The sequence below is a fragment of the Camellia sinensis genome, chromosome 2, assembly GCF_055761805.1.
Source record: "Camellia sinensis isolate YWXY chromosome 2, ASM5576180v1, whole genome shotgun sequence".
Lineage (NCBI taxonomy): Eukaryota > Viridiplantae > Streptophyta > Magnoliopsida > Ericales > Theaceae > Camellia > Camellia sinensis.
The window spans coordinates 57,003,802-57,018,829 of record NC_138962.1 but is presented as its reverse complement, the minus strand read 5'-3'; the positions used below and the strand labels follow the sequence as shown (position 1 = coordinate 57,018,829).

The 15,028-nt window shown below is 36.7% G+C and overlaps 1 protein-coding gene across 1 annotated transcript; it reads left to right on the top strand.

Annotated features, from left to right (window-relative positions):
• Nucleotides 1-59: 59 nt before the first annotated feature.
• LOC114309789 (F-box/FBD/LRR-repeat protein At2g26030) lies at nucleotides 60-2,802 on the top strand. Its single transcript, XM_028255601.2, has 4 exons — nucleotides 60-270; nucleotides 1,119-1,973; nucleotides 2,064-2,210; nucleotides 2,316-2,802. Exons 1-4 carry the CDS (start codon nucleotides 238-240, stop codon nucleotides 2,616-2,618), a joined length of 1,338 nt encoding a protein of 445 aa, XP_028111402.2. The 5' UTR covers nucleotides 60-237; the 3' UTR covers nucleotides 2,619-2,802.
• The last annotated feature ends 12,226 nt before the right edge of the window (nucleotides 2,803-15,028 follow it).

Genomic DNA, 15,028 nt, shown 5'->3' with positions numbered 1-15,028 from the left:
CTCCCAAAAAAATTGAATTTCCCGCTCGTTTATTTCATCTGTGTTTAACCCTAACCATTGCGATATACAGCGCCGCCCATCTCCATCACTGAAATCCCACACTCTCTCTCTCTCTCTCTCTCTCCAATCCAAAACCCTGTGATTGCAGAAGAACGAAAAACTTCTGAAATATGAACACTCGATTCTTTTTCTGAGCATTGTTGAATACACGTTCTCTGTTGATTGACATACTATCAAATGGGAAAACGAATGCGAGGTACCCGACAAAAGGTAAACCCTATTTCTATTCTCTCTCTGTCTCTCTATGTATATGTGTGTGTGTGTGTGTGTGTTGAAGATTGGAAGGTTATGTAACATAAAATGATGATGTTTATGCTGTTCTGATCCCAATTTGATTCATTCAGAAAAGATTAGTTCTTGATTTCTTGATTATCTAATAATAGTTCTGTTTTTAATTTTCAAGATAATCAATGTCGCTTACTTGGATTTTTATTCATTCAGCCATGTTTATGCTGTTTTTAATTTTCAAGATAATCAATGTCGCTTACTTGGATTTTTCTTCGATTCATTAGGCCATTTTGTATAAAATCGATTAGTTCCTGATTTTCCAAGTACTTTTTTTATAAATGTTGATTTCATTTTTTTTTAATTTTTAATTTTCAATGTAATAAATGTCGCTCTGATTATCATGATCATTACATCTTACTCTTGAAGATTGGAAGACTTTGATGCAACAGAAAATTATGATGTTCATGTTGGCCCCGTTTGGTAGAGGTGGGAAAATGATAATAGCTTATACTTTAACAGCTTATAGCTTATAACTGTGAACATAAGTTGATTTTTTACTTATAAATTAAGCTTCTCCTCCCTCACTCAAAGAATAAGTTGATTTTTGACTTACAAAAAGCTATAAGTTGTATTGTTAAGCTGAACCAAACACATCAAAATAGTTTAAATTAAGTTAAAAACTGAAATAAATTGGAAATAAGCTCTACCAAACAGGGCCGTTGTAACTTGTCCCAATTTGATTGATTCAGCCATTTCGTATAAAAAAGATTTACAGTTGATCATGCTAATATTTTTTGCTGTTGTTGTTGTTTGACATTGACTGATTTAAGGGAGCCTGTAATTCAGAGAACCAGATCACTGAATTGCCTAATGATCTGATTGCTCCTATATTGTCGTGGTTGACAGTAAAAGAGGCATTACGTACTAGTATTGTTGCAAAGCAATGGAGATATCTGTGGACCTCTGTCAGTGCACTCAACTTTGATGCCAATGAAACATTAGATATAGCAAACCCAGAGTTAAGGGATGTGGAAAGGTCTAAGTATGTCAATTTTGTGAATCATGTGGTGAAACATCATAGAGGCTTGACTATAGATGAATTCAGGATATGTTTCGATTTGGATGAAACTTCTAATGACGATATTGAAGGATGGGTTCAGTTTGCAATGCGGAAGGAAGTTCAATGGCTTGTGCTGGACTTGTCAGAAAATGGTGAATCTACTCGCAAGCATTCTCAAAACTATACTTTTCCGTTGAGACTTGTGGAGGGTATGCAGCATTGCAATTTTGGGTTTAAGTCTCTTAAATCACTTTCTTTGAAGTGGGTAAATATTAATGGACAGGTTTTTGAATATTTGTTGTCCAATTGCACGGCCCTGGACCATTTGTCTATATATAGTTCAGGAGATTTGGTAAATGTAAGAGTTGCTGGCCTGAGCCTCAAATTGAAGTCCTTAGAGTTAGTCTTCTGTTTGGGTTTAGAAAAAATTGAAATTTGTGACACAAACCTTGTTTCATTCACTTATTTGGGCCCGGTGATAAGCTTATACCTGAATAACGTTCCAATGCTTAAAATGTTATACATTGGCGAGGGTGATTCTGGATTAAAGAATGATATCTTTTCCCAGCTTTTGTGTTGCCATTCTCAGCTAGAGTTTCTTGCATTGGACATGCTCCATCCCGAGGTTTGCATATATAATTCAATTGATTCTTCATATTGAATGTTTTGTCAGGGTATGCCTTAAGTTACTCCTTTTTACTTTCATTTTTTCCAGAGAACTATGAAGCTTCCTTCATTACCTGAATTTTCAAATCTCAAGAAATTAGTGTTAAAAATTGGGGCACGGGCTGATGATAGTCTCCTTCAATTCACTTCCTTGATGATAAAGGCCTGTCCTTACTTGGACAGATTTGTGTTGGAGGTACGTGCTTTAATTTCATTGATTGAACTTTTTGGACTTAGCATTTATATATAATATATCATGCAATAATGCAACAGTTGATCTCTTCTGTTTCTCTTGTCGCAGTTAATATGGAAGTCACCTGCAAAGAGAAGAAGAAAAGTGGGGAAGGCTGCCCAATCTCCCCATCAACACCTTAAATTGGTGGAGATAATTGGGTATTTTGGTCGCAGTAGTGATGATGAGATTGTCATGTACTGTTTTGAGAATGCTGTTGCCCTCCAGAAAATTGTTATTGATCCTCACACTGAGATTTTGAAGCAAAACCTATCGGTAATGGGTCAAAATAAGTGGGAGGAAAATGCAAGAATTCGTGCCAGGAAGCTTGAATCAAAAAAACCTCGAGATGTTGAGTTTGTAATCCTGTAATTAGAAACATATATTTTTTGAAGAAACATATATATTTTTTATGTATTTTTAATGTTTGGTGGGAATTGGATATTTTTGAAGAAACATATCTTTTTTATGTATTTTTAATGTTTGGGAACAATGTTCTTTTTCATGGAATTGTGTGTATGCATATATAAAGTTCTTATGATTTTCATCTAGAATACATTTGTTTTAGTCAATATTTTATAGTGGTTGGTGATTAGGGAGGTTGGACAGGTTAAATTCTTTGGGGCACAGGTTCAATTCAAGTGGCTAGGCATGGTGAGTTCATACAGGATATTGATTTTGTTGACTCGTGGTGAGGTGATGCAGGATGGTTGGAGTGATCACATTATTTTTAATATTTGGGAAGCTTGCTTTGAGATGCCTCTTTGAGGATTACTTTGAGATGTCTCTTTTAAGATTTAACATGTTAAAACCTATGGAAGAATTGCAGTACAGTGCCCTATGTAAAGGATTGATCATTCATCATGCAACATCATATTCACTTTGTACTCACATAACATCATATTCACTTTCTTTTCATAGCATCAATCTTCATACATCATATACATAACACTCAATATCATTAATCAACACAATTGACATAGCATAGTCATTTCATTAATTAAACATTGTTTGGATTTTACATGCACATATAAAAGTTTCAAAACAAAATACAAGTTCTACAAGTAGTGGTTTACACTTAGTAGAAATACAAGTTCACTTCAGCAGCACCACTAGCATGATAAAACCAACCATCACTAAGGTTGTCAACATCATGAATTTGATAGCTTCAAGTCGTTCTCGTTGGTTTGCCTCAAGTCGTTCCAAGATATTCACAACTTCATTGTTGATAGCTTCAAGTCGTTCTCGTTGGTTTGCCTTAAGTCGTTCCAAGATATTCACAACTTCATTATTTCTCGCAAAATCATAATCATACCCGCTCTTTTGGATATTTGATCCATTCCCAGTAGGAGTCACTCCCCACACGAAGTAGTCACAAGCCTTATTTGCACACTTGAAATACAACTTCCCTGGATTTTTCTCTGATTCTGATATGTACACTCCTGTTTTTTTCCCATATTTGCATCTTTTATTTTCAAAAAATCCAGCATCATTGTTTGAACTCGTTGACATGTCAATCCTAATTACAAGTAAACACAAAAGTCAATTTCAAATGCAACACAGATCTAACCACACTTAAATGGATTTCCTCAATGAATTGACTGTGTTGCATTTGAAATTGACAAGTAAACATTTCAAATGCAACACAGATCTAACCATAAATTAGTGGAACCTTGTAGGTTAGGGTAAAATTCACAGTGCCTTATAATTCAAGTTTTGTACTTTAATAAGCCATCACTACCAAATGGATTTTCCCAAAAACAAATAAAGAAGAAGAAAAAAAAAGGAAATAAAACATGGATGGTAGAGTTCAAGTGGGTTTTTTATATTAACGTTTGAGAATTAACTATAGTTCCCAAAAGAGGATGATCCCTCCCGAGCAAATGAAGCACCAGAACCTTATGTAATTCAAGGAAAATAATCATTGAAGCTCATAAGCATCACAATAGAAAGAAATTTGTTGTGATTAAGATTATCTATTCTACTAACCCCATTTTTGGCACATTGGTCCATTCGCATATAACAAAGAATAATTACACATTGGTAATTCACAAAATCCCCAGAATCACAGATGCTATAGTATAGAGTGGCATTTGGCTTTGTGGATTTGAAATGCAAGAATTTGGGCACTAATTGTTCAATGAGAATAGCTCAAATTTAGAAATGATAGTTTAGATACAGACTTCAACATAAAATTTGAGAGATTTACCATGATGGGTTATGATAGACAATACAAAAAAATCATAATAAAATCACTTTCTTTTAATCTGCATTATTGTCTTCCTCATTAGTTTCTGATTCCATCTAATAATAGCTAACTCTCATACCATTTTCTATAAAGTTTTAACTTCAAATCCCTTCATTTGAAATCCAAAATTCAGATAACCCAATTTGAAAATGAAGAATAATAATACTTTTTCCCAATGAATTTTTAACATTGTCAGAATCTATGGTTGATGAACATATTTTTTCCATTCTTAAACATGTTCATCAACATACTTTTTCCATTTTTAAAATTCAAGATCATTCTCAAATTCAAATTCAAGATCATTGTCAGAATCAAATATGTTCTACAAATCATTCTCAAATTCAAGATTCAATGACAATGTTAAAGATTCTGAACATATTTATGTTGATGAACATATTTAAGAATGGAAAAAATGTAAAAAATAATAATACTTTTTTATGTTCATCAACCATTGTCAGAATCTATGTTCATCAACCAAAAAGAGTACGGGCAAAAAAAAGAAAGGAAAATCTATTACAAAGAGTATCAGACAAAAAAAATAATGGAAAAATCGAATGGGAGACAAACGAACCTCGTGAGTTCACTCTTCGTCTCTCACCGACTCTGTCTGTTCGTCTCTCGCCGCTCCAGTCGCCTCACCGTCGCCTCGCCTTGCCTTGCCACCGTCGCCTCTCCGTTCGTCGGCTCAAACTCTCGTCCAGATCGTCGCCTCTGTGTCTAGGGTTCAAAAAAGGAAAGGGGAAAGCTGAATAACAAACAAAGGAAGAAGAAAATTTTTTTTTTTTTAAAAATATACAAAATGACATCGTTTTGTAGTGCTGCTGGGAGCGCCGCAGGAATATGCGGCCGAAGATCCGAACTCTAACCATTGGGCTTACAAACATTTTTTTTTAGTGATTTTTAAAATTAAAAAAAAAATCAATTTTTTTTTTATTTTTTAAGAGATGATCTAAATAAGTATATTTTTTGATTTTTTAGAAAAAGATGTGCAAAAAAATAAAGAGATGATGTGACTCAAAAAAGATAAAACGATAAAAAGTATGCTTATATTACAAAAAAATGTGCAGAAAAATAGAGAGGTGATATGACCTAAAAAAGATAAAAAGTGTGCTTATATAACACACTCCAAACAAGTCTTTTACAAAAATCTTTATAAAAAGGGTAAATTACAAACACACCCCTTGAAGTTTACTTAAATTACAAATTACTCCATATGGTTCAAGAAATTACATTATGCCCCTTAAGATTTATAATTTCATAACAAATAGGTCCTTTTATTAATAAATCATAAAGTTAATTAACAGTTTTTAATAATGTTAAAATTGTATTTCAGTTAATAATTCAGATAATTTTATTATTGTATAAGTGAACAGTTAAAAATTTCACTTTTTCAATTAATTCTATTAAATAAAAAATTATGACAAGGAGGTATTTGTAATTTTCCAAACCACAAGGGGCAATTCGTATTTTAAGTAAATCTCAAAGGGTGTATTTGTAATTTACCCTTATAAGAATATTGAATACAAAAAAATATTAAAATGTATTGAATTGTTATATTTCTTTGTATTCAATGAAATTTTTTTTTTAAAAAAAAGAAAAATTTACTAGTAAATCTCATTTGGAGGAATTGTGATTCATTTAGTGCTATAAATTTTTTTATGATTCAATTAATCCCATTCATTTTGGTAAGACGGATTTAATATATTGTATTACATGTGTTTTTACGTCTACTCATTGATTTTATTTTGGGTTTCCTGTTGTGGAAGAAAATTTGGGAACAAGGAGTTTTTCATGGGTTCTGGTACTACACACATTTGGGTGTTGCATCAACATCTCAGTTTGCTTTTATCTTTGTCACATTTTGGAATATACCAATCAAACATGTAAAGGATCAATGGTGCCGTTAACTAATGCTACATTCTTTACAACTCTAAAAACACATGAAAAACACATTACCCCAAAACAATGGGTTTTCATTTTTCAAATTCTGGTGTCCGATTAGCTAAACTGTCTCCATGTGTCGGGTAGGGGTGTGGAGTTCAACTCGGTGTCACATTTTGGATTTTTTCAATAAATATGTCAGACCAATGTACTATTTTCACACTTGGGAACATACCTATCAAACAATACTTACGCAACCATTGGGGTCGATAACAAATGATACATTGCTCATGCATCAGCAACACATCGAAAATAACATATCAAACCAAAGTCATTATATTCATTTAAAAAATTATGAAATTCAAAACATTATATGAATGACAGATTACGTCTCTCTGATAATGTCACAATGCTATTTCATTGAAATGTGACATTTTCTATGTGTCCAACAAGACACCTACTGGTGCTATTAACTAACATTTACATTATGCCAAATGTATGATATAGTCTCATAGTGCATAATTCGACAACATACACACATCGTCAATGTTGAGGATGTCATTTACGACAAGACGGTTCATAAGACATTTTTGTTATGTATTCATCACGATACTACGTCAACTTAATTCACAAGTAACACTCATCATTGTTTGTCCAATACACCCAATAATCACATTACATTGACATGACACTAATAGCATTATGATGACATGATACTAATCACACTAATCATGTGACACTACTCACACGTCACATGTTGTCGAACTTACAAAATCACACAAATACAACAAACAAACATCCCCAAACTTCTGAAGATGTTAAAAAAATAAGCAAAGGTCCACATGGTACTCATTTACCATTCTCTAAATGGGACTTACTAATAATCAAGACAATTACTGATTGCCCAATATAGAATGTAGATTATCATATATATACTACAAAATCCAATAAAACCAAAGTCATAATACGTTATAACCCAAAAATCTACATCAACAAAACTTGATGTTTCTAACGTATATGTACTACAAAATCCAAACGTATCATGTGACCATGCCAAAAAAAATATAACGTGTTCTATTCAAAAAGCAAACAAATTTCAAGTGCACCATTTCGTATTCATCATGAATGTGATGATCCTGCTCTGTTGCAAAGCCCTTTTCTCAGATCATTGACGAACATTTTTACCATTGCCTCAAGCGTGCATGTAGCTCTATCCATTGTTGGGTCAATGTCATTATGTTGGACATACTGCCTCAAGATATGGCACACAATGAAACCTCAGTGTTGGGTGTTATGTCACGACCCAAACCTGTCCTGGCACACAATGAAACCTCAGTGTAGGGTTTTGTGTCACGACTTAAACCTACCCCTATAGGTTTAGCATCGTAACTGATCAATAATCCTTAGGTTACGAAAGGCCTCTGATCTAAATATCATAAAATATAAGGGGCTGCGAAGGCAAATATGAAATACAATGTCCATAGAGTTGTACTGACGTACATGGGACAGAAATTTAAAACTTATAATTATATAAGTAAAAAGTCATAGCCACGTCATCATCCATACGTACAGACAACGAAAGTCCAGATTACGCTTAGCAAAGGAATACAAAAAGATCTTAATCATTAATTACAAAAACTTGACCCCTTCTCAAAAGGAAACCTCCCCGAGTGGCACGGTGGCTGGTTGACCCAAAACTCTCCAAGCAACAGCTTAGGCTTAGTCACGCGCCTGCTCACTTAGATACATAATATAAATAGTGAGCAGAAGCATAGTGAATAATAACAGAATAAAGGGTTTAAATGAATGATGTCCCATATCAGATTCAGAAACAGATGTCATATCAGAAACAGGTTCAGATTCATATTCTTCTTCATATCATATACAGAAATTAGAATTTATGCTTAATCATACGTGGTATATCTATTAGCACTAATAGATCATATACAGAGTATAAAGGGTCATGCTTGCCAGTTCCATTAAGGAACCTCCGGTACCGGAAACTTGTAACATACTTAAGCCACGATATTATTACCCTCCGGGCGAGAGCCATGAAACCACGGTATTATTACCTCTGGGTAAGGGCCATGTGACCACGGTATTATTGCCTCCAGGCTAGGGCCTTTCTTATAAACCACGGTATTGTTACCTTCGGGCAAAGGCCTTGTACTAAGGATGCCACGAGTACTTTTCAATATATGAAAAATCATTCATTGGTTTAGAACTTAACATGTCAGAAAACAAAGCATTTCTTGTCAAATCATATCATATAAGAAATTACTTAAACGTAAACATAGCTTTACAAAGTTATTACTCACAGATGGTTCCAAAGCAAACAGACAGAGCAGACAAATTAGAGAACTTGCGGCGTGTGACCTACACAGATACAAAACGAATACGTACTAAATTACACACCCGGGATCATTAACTTAGTTCTTTCTTATCTTGGTGTGTTTCTACTTCTTATCCTCATTATTATGTCTTAACCATGGCCTATGAATACCTAGGATGCAATGAGAATACCAAAATGCACTTTGAAACACTTAACAAAATTTGCTGAAAACAGGGCCTTCGCTAGAGTGCAACTTCCTTCGCTTGAGTGGAGGCTCAAAGATGTGAGTGGTCGATCAAGCGCAACTCCGGTTGCTTCAGAGGTCTGTAAACTCTGCAAAAGTACTGGTTGCTTGATTTTTTCGCTCGACACACGCTCAACGGTCGCTCAAGCGTGAAACTGAGGCTCTCGCTTAAGCGTAACTCTCGTCGCTCGAGCAGTCTGCAAAAATGGTAAACTTCTAGAAGCATGCATTTTACGCTCGAGCCAACTTTCGGTCGCTTGAGCGAAGGTGCAAAACACAGACTGGTCGCTCGAGCACAGGATATGTCGCTTGAGCGAAGAGCAGAATTCTGGAATTTCCAAATTGCACTCTTAAGTTCAAAACTCGAACTCAAAGCTACAAATCAAGTTCTTTTAGGCCAAAACTTAAGGAAACTTTTGTAAACTTGTCAAACATCAAGAATTCAAAACCAATTCGCAAAATCAAGGCCCACAAGCATGTCAATTATGTGAAATCAAACTTGGAATTCATGCCATGCACATGTATGTAATTTCTTCAAACTTCAACCTTTCAAAGCATGCTCAAACAAGGGAAATTGAAAACATGATGAAGTCTCATGATTAAGTCAAAACCATGACATGCATGGAAGAATTACTTGGAATCAACTTCAAATTCACGAGAATTATGCATGCATGACATGTATGGGTCAAATTCCTTCATTTCTAGCTCAATTCTCAAGTTAAACACTTAATCTCTTAAATTCATGCAATACACTATAATTTCCTTTTTAATTTCACATGTGAATGAGCTTGAGGTTACAAAATGTGAGTTGAATCCTTACCTAAGGTTGATGTTAAGTGTAAGGTTCCAAAGTGTCTTCAACTCTCACCAATTATTTCTTTTCTCTTCTTTGATCTTACTTCCTTCTTTCTCTCCCTCTATCTCACGTGTAAAAGCTCAACAAGGTAGAGAAAGATGAATCTAAGTGGTGTATAGGCCTTGTAATGCCCCCCCCCCCCCCCAAAAAAAAATATAACATCATATAATTACATCAACCAATATTCATTATAAGAAAGGGTGTGATCCTTCAACCTTTACATCATTGATCACTAAAGTTTGTACAAAAATAGTTCCACATGCGAATTATACATTCAATGACATCAAATACATAAAGCTATAGCATGTAGAACATCGAATCCAAAAATAAATAAAATGCCCTCAAGGGCTTACACATTCTAAAGCATAAGCCCGATTACACAAAAATAGTCTCTTGAACCCAAACAGTTATAGCCCTTGGCTAACAAAAATATACCACAACAAAAATAAGAGCCCTATGCTCCCAAGTGAATGTTCAAACCCTTCTCTTACTTCCCGTTAGAAATTCTATCACGAATTGATTCTATTTCATGGTCTCCTTGTTGTGCTTCTATGACTTTACTAATCAAGGTAGGTTAAGCACTCAAGGTAAACAAGGTTGCACTCTCGCCGGACCCACCCAAGTGCAAATCAAACTTGTCAATATCACTTAGCATAACCCATTCTTGAATGGCTACACTTGCCAAACTACTCACGGATTTCCAACTCAAAGCATCGACCACTACATTGGCCTTTCCTGGACGATAGTGTAACTCGAAGTCATAATCCTCCATAAATTTCATCCACCTCTGTTGGCATAAATTCAAGTCTTTTTGGGAAAACAAATACTTTAAACTCTTATGATCGGAGAAAACCTCAAACTTCTCACCATACAAAGAATGCCTCCAAATTTTTAAGGCAAAAATTACCGCCGCTAATTCCAAATCATGGGTGGGGTAGTTTTTCTTATGAGTTTTCAATTGCTGTGAACCATAAGCCATAACCTTTTCCCCTTGCATCAAGACACAACCAAGCTCATCCCAAGACGCATCACAATAAACGGTGTAGTCCAAACCTCTTTCCGAAATTATCAAGACCGATACGGTAGTCAATCTAGTTTTGATTTCTTAGAATGACCTTTCACAAGTCTCACTCCACACAAATTTGACCCCCTTCCTAGTCAACCTAGTCAAAGGCGCGGCTAGTCTAGAGAAGTCCCTTACAAAACGTCGATAATACCCCGCTAATCCCAAAAATCTCCAGATCTCAAAAATATTTTTGGGTTGTCCCCAATCCTGCACGGCATCTATCTTTGAGGAGTCTATAGTTACTCCCTCCCCCGACACTACGTGCCCCAAAAACTTCACCTCAATGAGCCAAAACTCCCATTTCTTAAACTTGGCATACAATCGGTGCTCCATAAGAAAGTCAAGCACTACCTGCAAGTGAGCCTCGTGCTCCTCCTCAGAGATTGAATAAATTAAGATGTCGTCCACAAAGACGACCACAAAATGATCCAAGAATTCTCGAAAAATCCGATTCATCAAATCCATAAAGGAAGCAGGCGCATTGATCGACCCAAAAGGCATTATAAGGAATTCGTAGTGGCCATAACGCGTACAAAAGGCTATTTTCTGGATGTCCTCCTCCCGGACTCTCAACTGATGGTACCCCGACCTGAAATCTATCTTCGAGAAGCAACGCGACCCTCTAAGTTGGTCAAACAAATCATTTATTCTGGGTAGGGGATACTTTTTCTTAACAGTAACTCGATTCAACTTGCGGTAATCAATACACAACCGTAATGACCCATCATTCTTCTTCGCAAAGAGGGTCGGCGCTCCCCAAGGTGATGTATTAGGGCGAATGAAGCCCTTGCCTAAAAGTTCTTAGAGTTGAATCTTCAACTCATGCAATTCGGCGGGTGCAAATCTATACGGCGCCATGAAAACTAGTGCTGTGCCAGACACTAAGTCAATGGAGAACTCAATCTCCCAGTGGGGTGGAAAACTAGTAAGATCCTCAGGAAAGACACCCGGGTATTCACAAACTACCCTTGGCAATTCAATACGGGCCCCGTCACTCTCACTATCCAAGAGACCTACAAGGAGGCCACTAAGCTTGCTCCTATTACGAGGGTCAAAAACTGGTAACAAGACTTTATTGTCACGATCCAAACCCGCCCCTATGGGTTTAGCACCATAACCGGCCAGTAATCCGAGATTACCGAGGGCCTGCTTAACAGTAACACAGTAATACAGAGTACAGGGGCATGGCGGAAGCCAAAACAGTAAATGAACAATGTCCAATGAGCTGTGACAGTCTGTATGTAAAAAAAGACTTTTCAAACATATATACAATCAGTGCAAAACAGTTTGTACAACATTTACAATCATTCAGGACAGGGACTTAATCCCTATTAAGACAGTACAGTACAGTGTTATCAGTCTATACAACATTACAAAACAGATACAGAGACAGACGGGGAAAATTAAAACACCCCTAAGCCATAGCTTGGCAGGTTCGGAACCTCGCAGTGAGGCACAGTGGTTGGCTTGACAAAACTGGAGTTTACCCCGACGCTTCTAGCAACGGTCCGGTGCCTGAACACCTACATATATATATGAGCAGTGAGCTAAAGCCCAGTGAATAACATAATGCGTAAAGAGGTTAAGAATGAATATCCTTTCAGTATTGAAAACAGTCAATTGATTCAGTATAACAGTCATTCAGTCATAACAGTCATATATGGTACATCCATTAGTAGAAACAGTACAGTAAACAGTTGGTCTTGAGAGACCGAACAGTCAATGATGGCCATCAGTAATGGTTCCAAACATGGGAACCGACAGAGATCTCTGTAACAGTAGCAGTAATAGTAACAGTAACAGTAGTTGCTAAGGATGCCACAATACAGTTCAGAATAGAGGACAAACATTCATTCAGTTAACAGTAAACAGTTCAGAAACAGTACAGTTTAACCATTCAGAAGATATTCATATTTGAACATATCTTTACACAGTTGTTACTCACAGAGTTCCGGGCTACAGATAAGCTAGAGCGCGTCTCCGGATGCCAACCTTACACAGTTTACAGGATGAACACACACTAAGTTCACATTCGGGACACAAAGACTTAGTCCCTACTTAGACTCGGTGTGGTTCTACATCTATTTCCTCATTAAGATGCCTTAAACTAGGCCTAAGAATGCCTAGGATGAAATGAGGATGCAAAGATGCACTTTAAAAGCATTTTCAGAATTTTCAGAAAACAGGGGTCCCGCTCGAGCGTAGGTTACTCCGCTCGAGCGGACATGCAGACAAAGGTTTCCGCTCGAGCGTAGACTTACTCGCTCGAGCGTACTGTAAAATAGTCAAAAATGCTAGATATGTGAAATTCACGCTCGATTGGGCGCTCGACACCCGCTCGAGCGTAAATTACCCCGCTCGAGTTGACTTCAAAACAGTGCAAAGTACTGGGAGCACGAATTTCACGCTCGAGCGCCAGTCACCCCGCTCGAGCGTGAGTTCAAAATCTGGAATTCCCAGATTTGAACCTCAAGCACAAAATCAAGTTTTAAAACATGAATTTTGATCCTTTTGGGCTAATTTGTTGGAAAACATTTGTAAGCTCATAGAATAACATGTTTCAAAGGTCAATTGTAAAACCAAAGTCCCAAAGGAAGATCGATTCAACTCAATTTCAAACCAAATTTCAAGAACATAACTCAAACATGACATGCATGAGTTTAAACCAATTCAAAACTTCAATTACTTACTCAAATGAGCCAATTCCTTCAAAACCAAGATGAGTTCATGGTCCAATGCAAAAATATGAACATGCGTGTGCCAAATTCCATGTATTCAACCTCAAAATGCTAGGATATAAGCATGCATGCATGAGTTATGTTACAATTCAACACATTAAGCCAATTCTAGACTTGGACCACTCATTAACCATGGACTATGCAAGATACAACTCAATTACACAAATGAGAGGGTGAAACACCAACCTTAAATCTTCAAACTCAAGAATATAAGCTGAATTGCAAAGAAACCTTCAATTCTTCAAGTTCTTCAAGCCAATTCACAAAATCAAGTTGAAATCACTCCTGTTCTCTCACTCTCTCACTCTAGTCGGTTATGCTTAGAGATGAGCTGATGAAATGTGTATGAATGAGTGTAATAAGGCTCAAATATGGTCTAAGGTAGTGGTCCACTCACAATGGCATTTTGGTAGATAAAACCAACTTATGTGCTTTACATTATCTAATTTAATTTAATCGTACCAAATCACATTTCGGATAAATACACCATAAATCACATAATTTCTAATGATCATAAATCATCAATCAATTTCAGATTCGGCCACCGATAAGGCCTTCAATTCGCATTTTACAACATAAAACATGGACAGATAATTAAACAGTCAAACAGATAGACATGCATTTAAACTAGTACATTCAATCAGTCAGTTCAGTATTTCAGTCGATTCAATTACTTATCATAATCAGTCTCAGTTTAGCAGTAATCAGTGGGGTTGTCAGTAATCAGTGGTGAGGGTTATTACATCTATCAACCCGGTCCCCCAGAAAATAAAAATAATCACCACCCGAGGTGCACACTATAACTCTTTGACAATAACAATTAATCACAGCACGGTACGAAGATAACCAATCCATGCCTAGAATGACATCAAAACTCGACATGTCTAACAACACAAAAGCAAACAGGAGTCGACGCCCGGCAACCTCTATCTCACAACCGTAGCCCAAACTGGTGACTCTACTCTGAGCGGAGACGCTAACTGTGCCACCTCTAACCCCAATACAGTAGCAAATGCAGTAGAAATAAATGAATGAGACGCACCCGTATCTATCAACACATTAGCCAAAGAATTACACACAACAAAAATACCTCTCACAACTGAGGATCCCACTAATTGCTTTGGCGCGGTAACAACATACACGCACCCCTATGGCCTCTGATCAACCTGCTCATCTCTCAGAGCATAAGCCTGCTGCAATGATTAAACCGAAGTGGCTCCCTAATTAGCTCGCGAAGTCTGCCTCGATCCTGATGCGCCAGATAAACCTCCCAACTGCGGGCAAACCCTCTTCATGTGCCCCGACTGACCACACTGATAGCAAGTAAGTCCTTGCCCTTGATTCTAAGACTGGCTCTGGGATCGATTAGGTGGTGGTGGTGGCGGTGGCAACATCTGCTGTCTTCCCCCCTTCTGTG